General features: G+C 41.3%; 1 protein-coding gene across 2 annotated transcripts; it reads left to right on the top strand.

Moving 5' to 3' along the window:
- The first annotated feature begins 6546 nt into the window (after window positions 1-6546).
- COPB2 (COPI coat complex subunit beta 2) lies at window positions 6547-22913 on the top strand. 2 transcript variants are annotated; one of them, XM_084267515.1, is made up of 22 exons: window positions 6547-6610; window positions 8708-8845; window positions 9437-9523; window positions 11482-11608; window positions 12680-12828; window positions 13687-13833; window positions 15019-15118; window positions 15238-15380; window positions 15593-15792; window positions 16337-16447; window positions 16695-16783; window positions 16865-16971; window positions 17271-17414; window positions 18086-18216; window positions 18454-18661; window positions 18890-19000; window positions 19564-19778; window positions 20043-20135; window positions 20214-20394; window positions 20550-20618; window positions 22044-22115; window positions 22572-22913. In XM_084267515.1, exons 1-22 carry the CDS (start codon window positions 6608-6610, stop codon window positions 22665-22667), a joined length of 2721 nt encoding a protein of 906 aa, XP_084123641.1. In that variant the 5' UTR covers window positions 6547-6607; the 3' UTR covers window positions 22668-22913. The 2 variants fall into 2 exon arrangements, with proteins under 2 accessions (XP_084123641.1, XP_084123640.1); XM_084267514.1 differs by having other exon boundaries at window positions 22041-22115.
- Window positions 22914-23089: the final 176 nt, after the last annotated feature.

Below are 23089 nucleotides of genomic sequence, written 5' to 3'. Positions count from 1 at the left end.
ACATATTGACAAAGGGCAGAGAAAGAACAGGCACTCGCTGCTAAAGGCATTAATTGCTACAGTCTGAGTTTAAAAGAAATCAAGTGTTGTATGGGGATAGTTGTGATAACTTGCAGCCTTCAGGTTAGATGAAGAGGGTACATAGCACACACTTTTACTATTAAGTTACGTATACGACTATCTCTGAAAAAAATCTAACAATTCTGGTTCTAGTGGAAATAAAAAAGGAAAAGCTTGTATAGAACTGATAGATACAGGTACATTGCTACGTTTGCACTTGGCAATACATTATTTACGTGTGTTATAAAAGAGCAAGGATAAAAATATACTATATTTTTCAGCACTGCCTGCTCTCCTACACAAATAACTTGTTACTAGGCCATTGTGAAGAAAAAGCTTCAAAGACAAACATTCAGTGCTATGGAAATGCCAGACAAGTCTGTGATTGCTAATTGTTTGAACTACAATGTAAACTGCAAAATCATCTAACAACACAGCTCATATCACAAAGAGTAGTCTCAACTTTTCCCAAAACAACCCTACATATTTCAACTACTGAAAAAAAAAAAAAAATAATGTTCACAAAATCCCCAAGCCTGTTGACAGAGCCACTTGCCATTTGGTAAGCATATCCTTAGAGAATGGTTGTGGATTACAGTCATGTTTTGAGTCTCTAAAAGCTTCTTCAGACATTCTGCATCAATTAGGGTGAAAACAGAACTTAGTAGAGTTTTACGTGCTTAGTACACCCCAAGCCTGGCCTGCATTTGAGCCCATGCTGTTAACAACTATTAAACTAGAAAACATAAGACTGCTCATAGCAGAGCATTAAGGTGATGTGGAATGAGCGACTAAGCAATAACATCTCAGTAACAGGAACAACAGCTACTCTTTAACCTCTACATCCCATAAAAATAATTTTAACATCACTACTGTTCAGGTAAAACACATCGGGGTGGGTCAGCCCCAACCAGTGGCTGAGCACGACTCCCAGAGGAGAAACAGAGCCTCCATGGGTTGGGATAAGGACAATTTACTGACAAAAATCACCGTGAATGAGAACAATAACAGCCCATAGCAAATGACACTCACACCCACTAACAACCCAGAGTAACTTACCGACAGAAAGTACTGCATGATACTCAAGCTGCCCTGGAGGCACCCAGGAGCACCTCTTTCCTGAGCAGCCCCTTTTATGGGGGAGTGATGTCAGGTGATGTGGAAAACATCCCAGGCTAACTCAGCTCACCTGTGCTGGCTGCTTGGGGAGGTTAACTCTGGCCTGGCCAGAACCAGGACATATACTAATGTAGAATATTTAAATATTAACTCTATGCCATTCATTTTAAATAAATAAGTGTGCTTTGACAGTTTCATTATATTGTTATGTAGATTGTATATGCAGATACTACACCAGGGACTGAAACCTCCTCTCTGCATCTGGAAAACACACAACTATCTGATCAAGCCAAAACAATGTTGTTCATTCATGAGTTATCAATTACCAAAGTCTGGCCACTAAACTTTCACACTGACTAAGTCAGCATCCATCATGCTGTTCATAACCTTCCTTTTATTATTGCTTTATATCTGGATTAAAAAATAACTCTATGTCAGTCTTGTCTAATAGAAAATAAATATATTTTCAGTTTTTGAGAGTGATGGCAACATATCATTCTGATGGTTGGTAGTAAGAATAAACATTCCTTGCAAGCTTATGGAAAACCCTATCATTCCCCAAGCACGCTCCAACTCTGCAGTCAGCAGTGATAAGGTAATAATATATAATAGCAATTAGAAATTAAAACAAATTAATATTTTTGTCCTGAATTCATGAATATGGCAACAGAAAATCTTAAGTAGCTTTTGCACTGGTACTCCTCAGACAAGAAGAAATAATTTTGTAGGTTTTCTAGTTCATGTTATCTCAAGACAATATTCAGGGCCAACTAAACTGCTTGTTGAATCAGATCTTAGTAATAGTTTAAGAGAGAGTTTTGAGGAAGAGTGCAGAAAACGGAATAAGTTTATCTGAAGCCTCAAAACTCAATAAAAGAACATTAATACTAACATTCAGCTATAGTGGAACGTGTTGTAAATCTGATAAAAAAGAAATTACATGCTCTAAACTTGGAATACCTGGGAGGATATATAGTGCTGCCTTCCAAACCACTTCTGTGGTTTCAAGGCCTGCCCTTTTGCCACGGATCTTAATGGAAGTGGAACCATGCCAGAATTGTGACTTTGGCCTCCAGAAAATAAAACACAAAGAAGCAAGCATTCGTAAATCAGAAGCACTAGCAGGTCAATCAAGCCCATTCCTGCTAAGTGATTACATAGACGACCTGAAGATAGCACTTATCTAATGAATCAAATGGACTCAAAGTAGCTGTAGCACAAAAGGGGAAGAACTAGATCCTTTATGTACAACACATTCACACTCACTGACAACCTTTTTTCTTTTCAGAGTTCCCTGCTTATGGAGATCTCTCTCCTCATTTTCAGCTTGCTGGTAACTTACTATGCTACGACAATATTTTGTGTTATATCTTCTGCTTAAGGTAAGTTCATATGAGATGCTGCTAAAAATATTGATGGTTATCCTGTTGCTGATTTTAAGGAAGCTGGTATTTTGTGCTCCCTTGATACCTTTCTAAAATTACTAACCTTCTTACTGAAACCAGAAAATATAAGCTGACATAGGTCCCTTATTCAGATGAAGACATCCAATACAAAAAATTCTAAACCCACACAGCTGAAGTTTGGCAGAATTGTAAGCTGAAAAGGCAGGCCTGTAATGAAAGTGTCAGGTGGTATTATTTTAAGTGACTTCAAATATAAAACTTCCAATCCCTTCTTTACATACTGCTGTATCTACTTTCTCTGTATGCACCACATATATAATTGTATTTCAAGCAACAACCATTTTTTGAAACAGTTTATGCACCATCAGGCTGCTACTGGCAGGCTGCAGGCTTTGGAGAGGATGGGATTAATTTTTCTAATATGAACTCTACAGGTTTGACAGTTCTGCTAAAAATTCAGATTTCTGTACTGGCATTTTAATTCCTCGTTATCCCTGCGAGTTGAACACTCTGACCCCTGTGTGTGAGGCAGGGTGGAATCCTGTATGTTTCCAAGAGAGTGAGAAGAGGCAAAGGCTGGGCATTTAGGACTGAAAGATACAAATGGCACTCCACAATACTGCTGTATCCCTGATCTGCAATGAAATGAAATACTATAGTTTCAAGGGAGCTTTTAATTCAGATTTACAGTGGGGTTTGTCTCAGAGCTCTGCCACCTACATGTTAATAACACCTTTTCTCTAAACCCACTGCGTTCCATCAATCTTTACCATCTTCCATGTTAAGGCTGCAATAAGTTTTACTTCAGTTCACTGCACAGCAAGTATTAACTCCTGGCTATGAACAGCACTTCACATTAATTTCCTATATGAAATAAACACTTTGCAATGCTATAGAGTTGACCTAAATATATTAAAGTCTCTGTATATTCTAAAAGAAAGGAACTAATAATACAGTAACTCAGGTTCCAAGATAACTTAGGGATTTAGTGAGCCATCCATAATACTACTTCAAGATAATAAAGTCAGTCAAGCTCAGAAATGAGGGCACACTGAAACCCAGAGTGAAATGCAGTGATTCTGGGAGGTGCCATGTATCCTTGTACAGTAAATAAGGAATGGCCAGAGTCTGGAAAAACAAAGAATTTACATAAGAGTGGTGGTGTCCTGGTTAGAACAATCAAGCCAAAGAAACGCTGGACCCTCAGGACTGAGCTGCCTACTGCAACAAGCAGCAGCACACACTATATTTATTACACCAGAACACATTAAGATTTTTGCCTGACTATGAATTCCCAAGTATATGGAATGAGACACATGGATATGGCTCTTATTTCCACACTGCTGAGAGAAAAAGAAAGCGATTTATTGTTAGCCTTCCCATTCTCTGTTAAAATTCATTTGGTAAGCTATAGGTGCTTGTGATTGGTATCCCAAACAACCTTAACCATTTTCTTTGGAAGAATCACACTGTAGTATTTCTTAACACGCTATTCCACCTCCAGAAAACCTTTTATCATACAATTTCAAAACATGCCAAAAATTTCAGAGCCAAAAGGATCTAAGCTGAAATCTCAGAGAAGTAAGGTCAAATGGAGTGGCTATGCTGAGAAGCAAGAGCCTTGTCAAAAATAAATCACCAGCAGGTGGATACAGGACCACAGTTCCTTCCTCCTCACAACTGTTGTATCGCTCGCTGCAATCCCATTATACCTGATGTACTTGTAACTAAATCACCAACAATAAAAACGTGCAGAATTTTTCTATCACTGAACTCCAGTCCATTTTCTTAGTTTTATAGAATTTAATGTGTCTTCAGCTACCAGCACTTAGCTGGCCACTCGTTTAGAATACTGATTTTCTTCTTGTAAGAAAAAGAGTCCTTTCTAGTGCTTTGTGCTGAGAACTTTCAAGAGATTTGAAAGTAGTTTTGCACCTACAGGAAATGCCCACAAGAAATAAAAGTTTCCTCTGTTCTGCTACTCTGGGAGAATATGTTTTGTTGGCTTATTTTTTTACCTGAAAAATATCTTTTGGTAAACAGGCATAAAAAGAGCTTGTGGGTCACATAAAAGAACTCAAAGTAGAGATTTTGTTCTTGTTTAATGTCTGTAATGAAAGTCTTCTTAAAGACTCCCCATGGCTCCAACTACTTTGTGTGTAACCCCTGGTGAAACAGTGGCTAGTAGAGAATATATAAGAAAGATAATTAAAGGAAAACAAATCCATAATAATATTTGCTCTTTATACCCATTTAATTGCCAGTAATTAGTAGATCGTGGTCTTCTTGGCTCAGAACTGGTACTCTTGCATCTAACAGCTGTGAGGGATTTTTCTTATTATTGATTTCATTGCTTTATTTCATTGCTTCTCTACTACTGTAAGGTCAACCTTAGCTTATACCTTGTGCCTCTTTTCTGCACTCTAGTTTTTCTATTATTACAGCTTCCCAGGAGAAGTTAACAGCAAACTAATTTCCTCCTTTCCCTGCTGTTATTTTCTTGACTAACAAGCTCTATTCCTTCATCTTTCACTTACCTAGCTTGCTGTCTTTGATTTTCCTGTAATAACCTCATCTCTCTCTGGACAGGACCTTGTTGAGCTTTTCAAGGAAAAACATACAACGTGTGCTGTTCATCCTCCACTACCTACAGGGCATCCTTCCCCTACAGCTCTTCTTTCAGTGCCCCAGCCTGTTGTTCTTTCAGTGTTCTACCTCAGCTATCTAAAAATCATGAATTAGACTCAAAAGTCATGTTACTGAGATCATTACTTTTAAGCAACCTTATCCAGATTCTACATCCTGAAATTCTGCACTCAAGTGTTTTAAGCATTATTATGCCATCATTACTATAATGAAATGAAAGTAAAAAGAAAGACTTCAAGAAAGCCAAAGTCTAAACTTACCCATAACAGGTGACATCATTGTGGTTTTTTTCTTGCTACAGGTATTTATTTTCTCATTTATTTTCATCAGGCTTGTGTACTTCAAATTTTAAGTCTCTTCTGTCTTTGCTCTCTTGGAGTGAAAATAACAAGAGTTGAAGTAATGTCTGTCACTCTTTTGTTTGTTTATGTCCTTCAAACTGTAAACACTCCAGGGCAATGTAATCCTTCTTACTGTGTTGTAGGACAGAGCAGACAGGGCTCCTAATCCCCAGGTGAACCCTCGAATCAAAAGGAGTATTTTCTCTAACTGAATCCCAGTGACTATAAATATCCTCTGTGTTATTCCGCTCCATTACAGAACGAAATGTAGGGATTGCAATTTTTAATTAAAGATCAAGCCTCAATCTGGCAGCAGTGCCAGGAGAAATTTTCTCAACAGCGGCCCCCAGTGCCTTGGTGCTTCCCGAAATCCCCCACTGCCTGCAGTGCTTCTACTAGAAGCTGACTGGCATGGCAAAGGCAGGAGCTGCAGCTGACAAAAAAATTACCACGTGGAGAAACGTGTGATGTATTCTTTCACATCTCAAGGTCTGCACGGCTGACCAGGCTCACATCTTCGCTGCTGCGTGAGAGAGAAGCTGGGCTGCTCCCAGGGGCTCGCACCAGGGTCCTGTCAGACTCCCCACTGAGGCCCTGGCGCCCCCTGACCAAAGCCGCCATTTTCCACACTGAGTGGCCACGCAGAGCAGGTGAGGGGGACCAGAGGCACCTTCTCTTCTCTAGGTGGCTCTCAGCTGGGCAGAGCCTGGGAGCTCTCCACCGCCACTGTCATAAGGCTTTCACTGAGGGGTCACTGAGGCTGTGATACAGCTGCCGCCAGGCGCGCCGCCACCGCCACGCTTTTCCCGCCTCCGAGGTGAGAAGTACAACTCCCAGCATGCCCCGCGCCGCCGTGAACTACACATCCCGGCGGCGCGCGGGGCGCGCTCGCTTTCACGCGAGGCTTGGGTGTGCCGGCTGCTGCTCTCGCGAGAGCGGCGGGCCCGGAAGCTCCACGTCGGAGGGTCGGAGCCCGCCCGGGGCGCTGGGACAGCTCAGCAGTCGGTCGGCGCTGCCGCGGGGCGACGCGGCACCATGGTGAGTCCCGGAGCCGCCCCGCGAGCGAGGCCCGCGGCCTGGGCAACCCGGCCCGCAGCGGGGATCCGCAGCGGCCGGCGGGTCGGGTCGGGGGCTCCCCAGGCGGGCGCCGCGGCCGCTGATGACGGGTTGCGGCGGGGCTGGCCGAGCGCGCTGCGGGGCTTCGCGAGGTGTTTGTACGTGGTCGCGGTGGGGTGGCCCAGCCGTGCGCCCAGCAGCTGCCGCCCGGCCGGCTCCCGGGCAGCGCAGCTGGACGCGAGCTGCGGAGCGAGAGGCCCCGCAGGGTGAGGGCCTGAGCGGCCGCCCCGCCGGAACGGGCGGGCAGCCAGGCCTGGACCTAGCGGGGCCCTTCTGCACACCGCTGGCCCTGCCCGCCGCTGCTGAGTTTGGCTCTGGGCAGGGCGGGCCCGGCCAGGGATGAGCCTGTGCGGGGTCTTGTCGCGTTTGACTTGAGCTGCCTCTGCCTGTGCTGTGGGAAGGGGATGTTGTCTTGCGCTGTAATTTGAGTTAAATGCAGCAGGAAGTACTTGAAAGCCCCTTGGCATCGTGCTTGTGGTCACAGCACATCCCCTGGGCTCTGTGGGGGGTGGCATGATAATCTATCGAAAGGACCGAGCAGTTGTCAGAGGGGTCTGAGTATGTGTTGCTTTTAACTCCTGAACCTCCAGTTAACACCCAGACTGCTCTGTGCAGCTCTGGGGCCCCCAACATAAGGAAGACATAGATCTGTTAGAGTGAGTCCAGAGGAGGCCATGAAGATGATCGCAGGGCTGGACACCTCTCCTGTGCGGGCAGGCTTAGAGACTTGGCTTGCTCAGCCTAGAGAAGAGAAGGCTCCAGGGGGACTTTGTGTATAACAGCCCTTCAGTACTTAAGTGGGCCTACTTGAAAGCTGGAGAGGGACAGGTTACAAGGGCAAGGGTTTTAAGCTGAAAGAGAGAGGTTTAAATTGGATATTAGGTAGAAATCCTTCCCTGTGAGGGTGGTGAGGCCCTGACACAGGGTGCCTAGAGAAGCTGTGGCTGCCCCTGCATCCCTGGCACGGTTTAATGCCAGGCTGGATGGGCCTTTGGGCACCCTGGGCTCATGGAGGGTGTCCCTGTCCATGGCAGGGGCTGTAGGGTCTATGAGGTACCTTCTGACCCAAACCATTCTGTGATCCTTAGATCAGCCATAGTCTGGTGTTTAGTCACAGTAGATAAGAGCAGCTCTAAGGATAAGCACAGAATCACGTGCAGTTATCTTGCCTTCTTTTCTAGAATTTATGGCAGGAGACAAACTACAAGATCATTCTCTACCGTCAGATGTCACAGCAGTGAGCTATGGGTGCTATGCAGTAGCTTTTCTCTTTGCAGTGCCTAACATGTAACTGCAGGTTTTGTTAACTTTATTCCACTGCTAAACACAAGCATGTTCTCTGATCAGATGTTATCCAGGTAAGATGTCAGCAGCATTAAGTGACCCTAACAGTCTTGGAGTGTCTAAGCAAGTCTGTAATGCCTCAAATATTTTGCCACATTTCACGCTTTTTAAAAGCATTTGCCAGGGGTGAAAGTGGAAAGTCAGAGCCTTTTTTGTAAGGAGAAGACATAAAAATTTCCTTCCCCACAGTTTCTACAGTAGTGTGTTCCATTCTAAAACTTCATGTTGGAATTGTGGACAGGAAAAAACTTAAAACAGATAAATGTGTTCCACTGTGATAACTGGCCTCCCACCTGGGCTTTTAGAAGTAACAGGAAGATTCATTTTCTCTCACTTGTATGAGAAGCAAATTTGCTTTGCTTTAGTAGTTTGAGGCCACCAGGGATATGTGCAGTCCATCTTTTTTTTTCCACTCTGCTGAAGATACCTTTTTACAGTATGAACAAACTCTGAATTTCACAGCAGTAAATTAAATGGACCCGTTGTCATTGGCAGGGATGTGATGGGTCCAGAACCCTCTAAACAAATAGGCAGATGGATAGAGCCTTCTGTTTGCTTGAAAAGCAGGATTGATTCCTTTTAAGGCTTAGCTTCTGCTTGCCTTCCATTGTGTTTCTGTGCCAGTTTTAGTTTTATGTTGTATAACTTCATGTCCTGAATTCTTCCCCTCTCCAGCCTCTCCGACTTGATATCAAGCGGAAACTGACGGCCCGCTCTGACCGGGTGAAGAGTGTGGACTTGCACCCCACAGAGCCATGGATGTTGGCCAGCCTTTACAATGGCAGTGTCTGTGTGTGGAACCATGAAACACAGGTGACTATTCTGATTTTCCTTTTTTTGTGAAATCTTCATAACTGGTGGATGCACAAATTCTTTTTTCAATGTGTGGTAAGCAAGAAGAATCTTAAATAACTGCCACTAAGTGACTGTACCATACGCTGTCTTATTACAAAAGTCAGTGTAATAATAGACAAGGAATATCTTTAGCTGTGACTCAAATGATGTTTCCTTTCCTATACATTTCTTTTTTCAAGAATTATCTCCTTTGTGGATTCCTTGCAAACTAATGCCTTCTGAAAGATTAGATGCCTCTGTTTGAAGGTTGTAGGAACTGATAGACCCATACCTGTCTGTCAAGTGTAGTTGAAATAGGGCAGTAGCTCCAAAATTGAGGTGGGGTTGGGTTAAGGAAGGGAAGCCATAGGGTGATGTTAAGAGAACAGAACAGGTAAGTATCTCCCTTCTTGGACAGGTGTGTTTCTTTTAAAAGTGTGAATGTCATGTTGTGGGGTTGTGGGAGACTTGCCAAAGGCAGCATACTGGATGTTGTTGAGAAAAGATAAAGATCTGATTTCAAAACTTAGATTTTCTGTAATGCTGTAAATTTAATGTTTTAATTTTTAGACTCTGGTGAAGACTTTTGAAGTCTGTGACCTGCCAGTGAGGGCTGCCAAATTCGTGGCGAGGAAGAACTGGGTCGTTACAGGAGCTGTAAGTTATCAGTGTCTTATTTCCATATGCACTAGTACTTTCTCTAACGTTTTTCATGATTTTCCTTTGAATACCACATAAATAGGATTTGATACGAATTTGTAGGAGAGAATGATATTACTTGATGACAGTTTCCCAAAAATTTTCTCCTTAAAAGTAAGTTTAGGAACTTAAACTTTTAATTTGAAAGGAGGAGAACCTAACATCATGCCTAATTCTGCATGCAGTGCAGCACAGGTCTAGATTAACTTTCACTGTCAATCAGAACACACTCAGTATGCAGTTTTGACTAAATACTAGTAGTGCTACTTCAGCAAAGGTGAAACTGTTGGCTATGCTAGGCACGATGACTTTGAAGTTGCTTTCTACTTTTAATTCCTGGCTGTATTAAAAACCAATTTTCTAGAGTTTTATTCCTATCTAGAGAAGCAGTCTGCTTTTATTCAATGAGTCTACTTTGAGAGGAACGATTTTATTCTAGTATTGGTAACACATTTTTCTGGATGGAATTAATGTGCTTTGTCTAAATTGTGTTAATGCCTAAATTTTTTATCTCCTTTTTTTTTCCTTCTGCCCTATGTAGAGTAAAAAATTTCTTGTTGCTTCATTGACTTACGTTGCCATGACTTGATTACTTCCAAGTGCACATAAGTTAGAGCTCTTTCCCAATAAATACAACACTGCCTCTTTGGTGGCACAAGAGTTCAACCAGCTGCATGGGGACTGGATTAGCAACTGATCAAAGTTCAAATCTTCACTTTCATTTGTGTCAGTTTAATTTTACCTGGATCAGTTGCTTGATCCACTTCACTGTGCAGCTGTGTAGCTTTCCCAAGGGAGGCTGCAATGCAGTAGCAAGAAGTGGTAAGGAAAGGGAAAGACAGCTGCTTTCAGCAACAGGGCCAAGTCTTCGTGGTTGTGAGAATGTGACATTAGTCACTGCTTGTTGTGTGTGTTCCAAGTTCATGACACTGACAGGCTGCTCTCAAAATCCTAGAGCACCAGGCTGGAAGGGACTTCAGGGATCACCTGGGTCCAACCTTTCTTGGCAAAAGTTCTGTCTAGACAAGATGGCCCAGCACCCCGTCCAGCTGAATATTGGAAGGGTCCTATGCTGGGAAATCCACCAGTTGGGGAGATTATTCCAGTAGCTGATTGTTCTTGCTGTGAAAAACTTTCCTCTAACTCCTCTAATTCCTTTAAGTCAGAATTTCCCCAGGAGTAACTTGCATTTGTCCTTTTCTGCTGTTCTGGAGAGTTTTCTTGAAGGGGTGCTCCTTAAACAGGCACCTGGGCAAAAGAGAAGAGTGGAGAAGTAAATGCTTGGGACAAACCAAGCAGTGTAGAGTTCATCACTACCTTTCATTTACTCTGAAAGTCATGTTTACTTCTGAAAGCTTTACCAGTTTTAATCTTTGTCAGATAGCTCTCCAGGAATCTCTTGTAAAAAGATTTGGGAATACTGCTTTTAATAATACTGCCTCTGAAATTAAAATCTCCCCCCTCACTGAGAAAATCTCAGTTTTAAAAAATAAATTTGAAATCACCTTTCCCCTGGACTTACAAGCTACAGCTTCTTTCTTCTTGGCCCCACAGTGTTAACATCTTGCGCTGAAGAACTTTGCTTTCCATATCAAGCATTAACAACTTTGAAAAGCATTTTTGCACTTCCTTAACTTTAAATCAAAATGGTGTTTTGAGTGCATCTTTTCTAAATGGAATTTTAGTTGAAGTCTTTTCCTCTTCATAAATGCCTGGGTTAGGATTGAGAGATTCTGCAGACTTGTGAATCCAAGTGTAGTTCATGTCGTTAGCGGTGTGTCGAGAATGTATCTCACTGTTAGAGGCCCTTCAGTGGTGGAATGTGGGGGGATCTTTCTCTAGCCACCCTGCTTTGAATATAAGGTGTATTACATGGAGAGTCCTGTTTTAATGGTGGGTTTTCTTCCCTTTCATAGGATGACATGCAGATTAGAGTTTTTAACTATAACACCTTGGAAAGAGTTCACATGTTTGAAGCGCACTCAGATTACATCCGCTGCATTGCTGTGCACCCCACCCAGCCTTTCATACTCACCAGCAGCGGTAAGAGCTCTTTGGCCTGTTCTTATATCTATTAATTAGCTGTTCTTAGGCTTCTGTTTTCTGTCTAGTGAGGGATTACATGTTGTTTACTTTTCTGCCAAAATGGGAATTGTTGAGCAAGTAGCCACCAGGAGTTGTCATTTTGGGGTGGTTTTGTCCAGGTGCATTCACATTTTGTTTACTGGAATGTGAACTTTTTTGCAATTTACAATAGTTTATATTCTTGTCAGTGAAGACCAAAGAACCTTGTTGTTTAATTCCTGCTTGAGGAGAGGTTTGTATAAGCACTGATTAGCAGTTATTTGAGTTTGCTGTGCTAAAGCTTGCTAAAGTTCTGTTTAGAAAAAACCCCAACTTAATAGCATGGACTATGTTTTCAGTTGGCAGTGCAACTCCAAGTGACAGATAACTGTGTGACTTTTTTCCCAAAATACTACAAAGCCCTCTGTCATTTGAGGTGATCTGTGTTATTCAGTATCACACAGTATCCCAACAGATTGGCCCAAGAACATGTACATCATGCTGCTTGGTCCTTTTCATTCCCAGAAAGCTTTGTGATGCAGTCAGAATGCTGTAAGAGAGCTTTGAGTCTGAAGCACCATATATTTTTGTGTTGTGTGGTTGAAGCCAATACATTTGAAATAAAAGTACTAGGAAGCCAACTCTGTATCTGATTACTATTCCTTAGCGCATGTTGGAGGAGATGCTGTGGAAGAAAGCACAGGTCCAGTTACTTAATATCTATCCAATATTTAAAGATTAATAATTCAGTACATTAATATCAAGTCTTAATCTCCCTTTTAAAGTCAGATGTATTTCTTGATTGATTTTTATCACCATTTTACTGGGCAATCTTTTTGAGAAACTTGCACTCCCCATGGTCCTTCTGCAAAGAAAAAATGGTAATCTTAGACATGAAAAATACATGGAGCAGTGCCCCCTTTCAGGGAGGAAGGGATGAGTGAGCCTTTAACTTGAAATTATGAAGGGTTATGTAGTTTAAGAAAGTGGGTATCAGAATGTATTAATCTAACTGAAGCCTGTGTTGGTGGTTCTTGTTTTCTTTTTCAGATGACATGCTCATAAAACTCTGGGACTGGGATAAAAAATGGTCTTGTTCTCAGGTGTTTGAAGGACACACCCATTATGTCATGCAGATTGTCATAAACCCAAAAGACAATAATCAGTTTGCCAGTGCCTCTTTGGATAGGACAATCAAGGTAGAGAAAGTGCATTTTTGAGTTTTTAAATCATTAAGTAATCAGACATTGTTCACAAATCAGTAACACTGTATGGACAGTGGGTCAGAATTCTTGAAAACAGCTACAATCATGGATTATTTTTTTAGTGGAATAAAGACCTGAAAGTTGGTCAAGATACTATGCACCTAAGTAATTTGATAAATTTACAAGATGATCTGTCATCTCTAATCATTGAAATGGACTTTCAAGTCCTGCATTTCCGTTTGGATTGCACAGAAATATTGAGGAGGGTTAATGGTTATTTTGTCAGAGTCATTTGGGAGAATTGAAACTATATCTATACTTTGGGTAAAGCCTTTAACTCTGTGCCTTTTACAAAAAAATACAAAATTTGGATGGGAAAATCACGGTGTGTACAGCTTGACTTGATTCCTTTTGAGTCCTTACTTAGCATGAGATTTGTCATTCATTGACTGTAACTGGGAAAAGTTTAATTCAGGACAGTTGAGGACAACCTGTACATGCACAGTTGATACATTTTTCTAAAACTATCTGTTAATTTCATAAACATACTGTAACTTACATGGTTTTGTGTCTTTTAAAAAAAAGTTGAAAGAAAGCAATTCTCTTGTTTCAAGGTGTGAGCCTAGTGTGTGCAACTCTGCATGCTAACTTCTGTTTGTCTGTGGGGGGAGGATTGATGGTTTGATAAGCAGTTGTTCAGATTCTTCACCTAAGAAAGCAACTGTGTCTTCGGAATTCCATATTCTGAATCCCTGGAATTTAAATCTGAATGCCTGCTTTATCTGGGAAGGGTGACCTGCATGCAAAAGATGGGTAACTGCATGTGATTGGGTTGTTTTGTTTTCTGGGAAGGTGTGGCAGCTTGGCTCTTCTTCACCCAACTTTACTTTGGAAGGCCACGAGAAAGGAGTGAACTGCATTGACTACTACAGCGGAGGAGACAAGCCCTACCTCATCTCAGGGGCAGATGACCGGTTGGTGAAGATCTGGGACTACCAGGTATGTGCTCAGCTCCTAGTGAAATCTTGTGCAGGCTGCCACAGCTGTTAGTGAAGAAATAGAAGGAAAGGACTTGAATACACCAACCATCCTCTCTTTTCCTTGAAAGGAAGGAAGTGGGGGCGAAATATTTAATGACATGTTTTTCAATTGGGAAAAAAAAAATAACCCTTGAGAACCTGCTGTGGATTTAAATAACCTCACAGTGAATTTGTAGAACTAAATTTGATGTAAGGTTTCTATTATTAGCATCAAGGTTTTTTCTTGTAAGGTAGTAATCCCTTCCTTTTGGACTTGTTTTTAAGGTGCTCCTTGTCTATGTTGAAATGTAAACACTGTTCATACAGGATCTCTTTCCATCTTTTCACTTTGCATTCTTTCTTTCCTCTCTTATTCCCTTCCTCATGGGGTGACTTGCTTGAATGCCATACAAGAGACATTGAATCCCCAGATTCAGTTCTGTGGCTGGAACCTGGAGCTCCTAAATTCTTCCTCTGTACAAGTGTATGAATGGCCTGAAGGGCAAGAGAAAATGTGTTCAGACAGTACTTCCTGGCTGTTAAAGCGTAGTGCTCCAGAGTACATCCAAGTTCAGAAGTTAAAGCTAATGCTGTTAATTTAAGTATGTGCTGTAGTAATGACCGGTACATAACAGTGCTTGAACCTTGGCCACTGCATATAGCTGCAGACATCAGTTATGGAGTCTAATCTAGGTTGTCTCAAGCAGAGTAGACTTTTCTTTCACAAAGGTGTGAGCATTCATTACAAAGGCAATATTGGATCTGTCTTCACCTATAATTAGATTCAGATAGATGCTTTGCTTTGATTTTTTTTTTTCAGTGAACTCTGCTTTCCATCTTGCTTTGATCTGTTATGCTATCTCAGGTCTGAGAGAACTTATCTGCAAGGGGGACACCATCTGAAAACAGGAAAACTTAGTCAAGGGAAATAGTTTTTCCTCAGAAGAAAGAAGTACTTAATGCAGTTATTTTTAATCCATCTAACACTTGTTAGAGTATCTTGGAAGTAAATCTTACTAGAAGAAATCTAGAGAATTATGGGTTGGGTTTGGGGGTTTTTATTATTGCTGAAGAACTGAAAGTAAAAATGTAGTGATGTGTTTATTATCTGTACTTGTATTTCTGACTTTTTCAGGGGTTTGTGATTGTGTGTTTTCTTTTTTAGAATAAAACCTGTGTACAAACACTGGAAGGGCATGCTCAAAATGTGTCCTGTGTCAGTTTCCATCCTGAACTGCCCATCATTATCACAGGCTCAGAAGATGGTAATTTTTGGATTTTCTGATATAAAAAGGGAAGGACTTAACAGGAGAACTCTTGTGGTGTGGCTACACACCTCCTGCCCTTGCACTGAGAAGGGGTAACACAGGTGTCTCTCCTCTAGGAACCGTGCGCATCTGGCACTCGAGCACTTACCGCTTGGAAAGCACCCTCAACTACGGCATGGAGAGAGTGTGGTGTGTGGCCAGTTTGCGAGGGTCCAATAATGTGGCCTTGGGGTATGATGAAGGCAGCATTATTGTGAAGGTACAGCTAATGATTTGTAACAGAAATTGTCATTATCGCCCTCCTGTGTACAGAGCAGCTGATCTCTGATTCCGTGATAATGTGTAGAACACCAACTTCAGCATTTTAACTGCTCTTTCTGGAAAGATCCAGAGTCTTTTAGAGGTTCTACTGAAAAGAAAATCAAGAATATTTTTTTTCCATGTGCTAAATTGTTATGCTACACTTCCTAGCTTGGCCGTGAAGAACCTGCCATGTCCATGGATGCAAATGGCAAAATTATTTGGGCTAAACATTCAGAAGTCCAACAGGCTAACCTAAAAGCTATGGGAGATGCTGAAATTAAAGATGGAGAGAGACTGCCACTGGCTGTAAAGGATATGGGGAGCTGTGAAATCTATCCTCAGACAATTCAGCACAACCCGAATGGACGGTAATAGATTTTTCTAGAGCAAAATGCTTAAATATTTCTGATCTTATTTTTTTTATTTTCTGTTTTACTTGCTGTATGGAGAAAAAAATTTAGTTGCATGTGGCTGACAGCCTGTAGAGGAACAGGTTTGAGCCAGGCACTCTAAATTCAGAGCAATAGATGGGCTTTACCTCCTTGAACAGACAAGCTGGACATTTTAGGTAGGGGCAGATGTGTGCTAACAAAATATAAAAGGTAATAGCAGGAAGTGGTATTCTTCTATTGCTTATCTTGAGTTGTTAACAGATAAATCTGGCATCCTTTTTCTTTTAACTTTGAGCTGCTGAGTAGATGCCAGGAGGAAGAAGGAACAGAAGTAGCCAGCAATGTGGCAGAGAAAAGTCCCGTTCTGTGACCCTTCTAGAATGTATACAACTCTTAGTCTGTCTGTGTTTCCAGTGCTTATATTGGACTAGGAGCCTTTCCCTTTTCAGACAATGTCTACTTGATCATTCCTATTGATCTATAAAGATTTCTGATAAACCCATCTTTTCTCCTGCTCCAGGTTTGTAGTAGTGTGTGGTGATGGTGAATACATCATTTACACAGCTATGGCTTTGAGAAACAAGAGCTTTGGTTCTGCCCAGGAGTTTGTATGGGCCCATGATTCTTCAGAGTAAGTGTTGCTTGGTTTTCCCTTTGTATTAATTTACATTTGTTGCTGCTGGATCAGGCTGAATGCACAGTAAACCAGCCTGAAGACTAAAACTTGTTTGGATAATGAACTTCAACTGTGCTGCTTCACAACTTGTAGAGCTGTGCTAACTTTGGAAGATATAACAAATACAGTTGTTTTATAGCAGTGTTTGATTTCAGTAACTTGCTGTTCTGGAAGCTGAGTATTCTTCTTTTAACTGTCTTAGATATGCAATCAGGGAGAGCAACAGTGTTGTGAAGATCTTCAAAAACTTTAAAGAGAAGAAGTCATTCAAACCTGACTTTGGAGCAGAAGGTAAGTATTTACTTGGAAAATAGAGACACTGGCACACTTGTTGCACAATGTGGATTTCTTTCAAATTTTATTTTTGTGCAGGAATCTACGGTGGCTTCCTGTTGGGGGTCAGATCTGTGAATGGCTTGGCATTCTATGATTGGGAGAACACAGAACTGATTCGCAGAATTGAAATTCAGCCCAAACACGTAAGTTTCTAGATGGGACTGAAGATACTTACCTTATTTTTTTACTAGACTGATTTTTTTTTTTTACTAGACTATTTTACTTTTTTTATTTAGTAGACTGATTTTCTTGAATGAAGCCAGGCCGTCAGTCACAAAATAACTGCTTAAGTTTATCTCAGTCTTGTAGGAGAAAAAAATCCACATGTTTGTGTTGGATTCTTGAGTCCAAAAGCTGCTGTAAGAGTTAATATATTTTATACATCCTCCTCTCTTACCCTGGGGTTGCTAAAACAATGCTGCTATTGATTCTGATGTGACAGATTTTCTGGTCTGACTCGGGCGAACTTGTCTGCATTGCTACAGAAGAGTCATTCTTCATTCTGAAGTATCTGTCAGAAAAAGTTGCAGCAGCCCAAGAAACACATGAAGGTGTCACTGAAGATGGAATTGAGGATGCTTTTGAGGTAACTTGTGTTTTAAAAGTGGAATAGGAGTAGAGATCACTGAAGCAAGTCTTCCCAGAGTGTAGCAAACTTAGTCTGTGCCGTAGCCCTGTTAAATTGTAGTTTTGGGAATGCTGATTGCCACACCGTACTCATCTGCCTGAGGAACACTGATCAATCCTTTTCTTTGGGTTCCCTGTGAAGAGTATCCCTGTTTGAATCCTGGTGTGACAGACCTTGTGATGCCTACATGTCACTTCAGACATCTGTCTCTTGGTGTTATAGAGGTTATTTTTAAAGCACACGTTTGGGTGGTATGTTTCCAGAGCTTAAACTACTTGTGCATTTTTTAAGTTTTGAACTGTTACTCAAGTCTGAGAACAAGTAAATAAACCTTACTCTGTTAAGTGTTGGGAACAAAAATTGCCTGGAGGAAGTTGTCTTTGATTATCTTAATGCTTTGTTTACTTGTTTCTTAGGTTTATATTTAGATTAGTAAAGAATTAATGTAAAGATTTCATGTGCTACAGCACTTTTGTAAAGCTGAAGGCATTGTTTTCTGTACCTTCAATCTGTGGCCAAACTTACTTTTGGGACTTGCCCAACTATTTACTTGAGTATAGAATATTAATTTAAAAAGGGAGTCCTGTTGCTGCTCAAAAGCCTCCTATCTAATTAACCTTAATTTGCAGGTTCTTGGTGAGATTCAAGAGATTGTAAAAACAGGCTTGTGGGTCGGAGACTGCTTTATTTACACCAGTTCTGTGAACAGACTCAACTACTATGTTGGAGGAGAAATTGTCACTATTGCCCATTTAGACAGGTAGGTTGCTGTGTTGGGTTGTAAGGTTCTTTCAGGGGTGTTTGGGACAGGGTGAACCTTGTCACCCGCTTGTTGTATGTTACTATATTTTCTTCCATATGATGCTATGGCACTTCCTGTGGCAGCAATGTACAGTCACATAATGTGTAGTAAAAGTAGAACCTTCCATGTGAGTGTTCCTGCCACCATGAGAACTGTTGGATCTACTAAAGATGAATGTTCTTTGTCTTGTTTCAGGACAATGTATCTTTTGGGGTATATCCCAAAGGACAACCGACTTTATCTGGGTGATAAGGAGCTAAACATCGTTAGCTACTCCTTGCTGGTCTCAGTGCTTGAATATCAAACTGCTGTCATGAGAAGAGACTTTGGGATGGCTGACAAAGTTCTTCCCACAATCCCAAAAGAACAGAGAACCAGAGTTGCACACTTTCTTGAAAAACAGGCAAGAAAACTACTACTTAATAATAAAAAACTTAATAAATGAGTTTATTCATATATATATGTAATGGAATTTGCTAAACAAAACCCAGTCATGTTATCTGTAAGTGTAAACTCCTGTTTATCATCCGTTTGAGAGTACTGTAACCTCCTGTTCAGAGGGCTTTTGCTAGAATGTTTAGGATGCTGTTTGACCTGACAGATCAGCCTTACTTCTAGGTTTTTATTTTAGGGTTTCAAACAACAAGCTCTTGCAGTATCTACCGATCCAGAGCATCGCTTTGAACTTGCTCTTCAACTCGGAGAACTAAAAATAGCATATCAGCTTGCAGTGGAAGCAGAGGTAACTATATGTTTGGTGATTCATATCTGAGTATTAGCATGGAATTAATAGAGAGGAGGAATGGCAGGACTGAAGTCTCCAGGCCTTTGTACCCACCCTGGGAACTCACTCATGCACTAGAAAGACTGACAGGCCATGATTTGTCCCATTACTCAGAGGATTGATCTCACAGTTCCTGTTGTAAAAATAATGCAATCGTGATAATGAACCTTAACTCACAGACATAAATCCCTTTCTTACATTCTGAAGGTTCTTTGGAGCTTTCTTCAATGTAATGTTACTGTTTAAATTTACAAAGCTATTTGTACCTCCTCCCTCCCTGTTTAATGAAACATGCTTTGGTTTAGCTGTGTAATGATCTGGCTGTAACTCTGAGTCCTGCTGTGAAGCTGCAGCAGTCATAGCATCTCAGAAGTATAAGGATGAGCTATATACCCTCACAAGTAAACTTGCTTTTTTTTTTTTTTTTAGTGAATGCTCAAAAAAATCTTTAAATGCTGTGAAATGAGGGTTATTTTTGTTTGTTTTTTCTTTCCCTCCCTCTTCCCTTTTTGTGTCATTAGTCAGAACAGAAGTGGAAGCAGCTTGCTGAGCTTGCCATTAGTAAATGCCAGTTTGGCTTAGCCCAGGAGTGTCTTCACCATGCACAAGACTACGGAGGGCTGTTGCTCCTTGCCACGGCTTCAGGGAATGCCAGCATGGTCAATAAGTTGGCTGAAGGGGCAGAAAAAGATGGCAAGAACAATGTTGCATTTATGAGCTACTTCCTGCAGGGAAAGTAAGTAGCAAGCAAGAGCTCCAGATTGTTCTGCTTTCTGACATGCAGAGAACCTCAGGTTCTTTGAAGGGTTAATTACAGCTTGCATGGAACTTCAGAGGGAGACTGGGGCGTGTGCCTTTTCAGAAAATCTGATTTTAGCTTATGATGGCTGCTACTTTTAAAATCTGAAGAGAAGGTGCTGTAATGTAATAGAAAACAGCTAATCTACTGTAAAGAGTCTTTTTAATATACTGGTTAAAATCACATTTTAAAATCTTCTAGGCTTGATTCGTGTTTGGAACTCCTGATTAAAACTGGACGTCTCCCAGAAGCCGCTTTTCTTGCTCGGACATACTTACCAAGCCAGGTTTCAAGGTAAATTCCAAGTGCGTGTTGGGCATGGGTAGCGATGTCAGAATGAGCTGTGTGTAACACGTGGGTTTGTATCCTCAGGGTGGTTAAGCTGTGGCGGGAGAATCTCTCTAAAGTCAATCAAAAAGCTGCGGAGTCCCTTGCTGATCCTACAGAATATGAAAACCTTTTCCCTGGATTAAAGGAGGCTTTTGTTGCTGAAGAGTATGTTAAACAGAGTCTGGCTGACTTGCGGCCAGCCAGGGAGTACCCCCTTGTCACTGTAAGTAGCACGTGGGAGTTCTTGTCTCTAGGAGAAATATACTTGGTGCTGTGTAAAACCAGCTTTCAGCAAGTCAACTCAAACACTCCATGAACAAGCCTTGCTGTTCTTGTGGGTTTCTTACTGTGTTGGTTTGGTTTTTTTTTAACTTTTAGCCAAATGAAGAAAGAAACTTACTTGAAGAAGCAAAAGGATTTCAGCCTTCTGGAGTAACAGCACCTCAGGTCAGTGTTACTACTAAATAAAGGAGGCAACTCTGCTGTTGTACAGTGACATCTGGTCTGGAGAATATTTCACCAGTAATGAAATTACTGCCCTTACTGGCTTGACTGTAAGCACTGCAGCTGCTTCCCATGTTCTCTTGCTTCAGACTCTTCTTAATCTACATGTGTAACTACTAATGACTTGAACAAAGTAGTTCTTGTGTGTTGTTTCTTATCTGGGGTATCTCTGAGCGTGAGTAACTGTAGGATCTTGTCACTGAATTCATCCTGCAGAGAAGTAACATCAGTTGTGCCAACAGATACTGCCTCAGCTGTTGCTGGTCTGTTGAAGGGTGGGTAGCTGCAACCTGGAGACACTGGCATGTTTCAGCAGTCAGATGCTTTCTGTTCTTTGCTGGTGTGTATGGTTACAGAATAAGACTGTGCTGTAACTAACCAGGAATCCTGCCCAAGTAGTTGAAATTACTTCCAATATTGATTAGAATGTAACTCAAATGGATTTAAATTTTTACCACCTCAGTTGTCCAAATATTACACAGAAGCCACATGACGTGTATACACATTACACTTGAAATAAACACTTAAAATGCTTTTCAGAGCTTAAACAGAAGGTAATATCTAGTTCTTGCTCATGTCAAATACACTTTACACTTGAACACAATAATCAGAATGCATGACTTGTTAAAGACAGTTAATGGTGATACAGTTCTGATATTATAAACTTCTACAAACTGCAGTGGAAACTAAGGAAGAAACTGTCACAGCTCTCCACTGTCTGTTTTCCCCTCACAAGAGATGCACTGCATATGTCACTGACCATTTAGAGAAGCAAGCTTATTGTCAAGTAGATGTAGTGACTGTTTGCTCTTTGTGTCTCAAAGCAAGTAGCATGAAAGCGAAATCCAACCTGTGTGCACGTTTGTCAAAGAAGGTATAGAAACAGCCTTGGAAATGTTACCTAAAACACATTTCAACTCTCTCGCCTTAGAAACTGAAAACAAGACCACAGCTGTTACAGGTGTCTTTGCATGTGGTTCATGATTGCATAGCAGTCCTGAAGCAGAGTACAGGAAGTTTTGTAGGAGATTACTCTGTAATTAATATGAATAATAGTACTGTTTCACTAGCTGTATTAGTAGCAATTAATCAGCTAAGAGACTTGTGCAGCAGTGAAGAAAGAAGGCGAAGGGTTAAACCATTACAGGGTATGGAACACCAAGCCCAGCAGCACTAGGATTGACTGCCTTTGCTGAAACTTCTGTGGCAGGCTCAAGTGACCTCACTTACTGGCTGTGCCAGTGTGGCTTGAGGATGATTGAGGGAAACCTTGGGAGAGAACCACTGGGGAGGGGAGCTATAGGTCTGCTGTTTAACTTGATTTTGTTGGAAGAGTAAAAACTTAAGGAATCTCTCTTTAATTAGAAGAAGGGTGAAGAACCAGTTCCGTCTCCTAAACAAGAAGTGATGAAGACAGTTTTGCAGAATTCTGATCAAAAGGTACTAGAATGTATTTTTATATATATGTATATTTATGAAGGCAGGTACTAAGCTTGTCGAAGACTTCACCTAATAATGCAACTCAGCCAAGCTATTGGAACCTCGCTTTCTGTATTGAGAGACCCAGCCCACCTGGGCCTGGTACAGTGTACAGATTCCTCCCCATAGTACACAGAAACTGCACACAGTAGTACAAACTGGTTCCTACAGCCTTGTGGATTTACAAGGAACAAAGGGTGAAGTCCCCACAGCTGGTTAGGACATGGTAAAACACTGTAACTCGGAGATGCTTTCTTACCAGGAGAGTAGCTTTTCTCTTTCCCCTGCTTACTGTAACAGAGATGCTCCACCTGCCTGCCTCAGCTTGGTGTTTGTGTAATGTACTTGCACATCATTCAAATCACTCATAGAACAACAGCACTATTCTCCCCTTAATCTAGTCTTGTCTCTTCCTAGACACTGCTGGACTTGGAAGATGACTTGGATAACTTGGATCTGGAGGATATTGATACCACAGACATCAATCTGGATGAAGAGATCTTAGATGAGTGAAGATAGTCTCTCAGATAAGCCAGTCAATTACTCCAAAGCAAGCAATGAAGTGCTGTGGACTATGTGCTCAAAGTTAATTTGATTTTTATACTTTAAGTGGACCATGTACCTGTAGAAAGAAGGGTAGACCCTGTATCTGTAAAAAAGAATCAGCTGCAAGTATGTTGAAATTCAAGATGTATACTAAAGTATGTACTTAAGTGCTTACTAAAATGTTTTCACTTAATTCAATAAACCCTTTTAAACATTCTATTTGTCAGTTCTCCATCTTGTAGTATCCTAACTATTTTTAACCTATCTTCAACAGGGTCAATTGCAGGCCTTAGCTCAGTGGTAGCAGTTCAACCTTTGTTTTGTAGCATATACACTTAAGTGGCTTCTTCACTGTGCTTTTTACCTGGTAGCTGTTTCCAAGCAGGAGC

This window comes from Gallinula chloropus (genome assembly GCF_964237585.1).
Source record: "Gallinula chloropus genome assembly, chromosome: 8".
NCBI classification, from domain to species: domain Eukaryota; kingdom Metazoa; phylum Chordata; class Aves; order Gruiformes; family Rallidae; genus Gallinula; species Gallinula chloropus.
The sequence above is the reverse complement of the archived record's forward strand: the minus strand, read 5'-3'. Positions and strand labels throughout refer to the sequence as shown.

Coding starts and splice junctions, on each gene's coding strand:
- COPB2 (XM_084267514.1), top strand. Junction 17,415..18,085: donor GAATTGAGGATGCTTTTGAG/GTAACTTGTGTT, acceptor CTTAATTTGCAG/GTTCTTGGTGAGATTCAAGA. Junction 18,662..18,889: donor CACACTTTCTTGAAAAACAG/GCAAGAAAACTA, acceptor TTTTTATTTTAG/GGTTTCAAACAACAAGCTCT.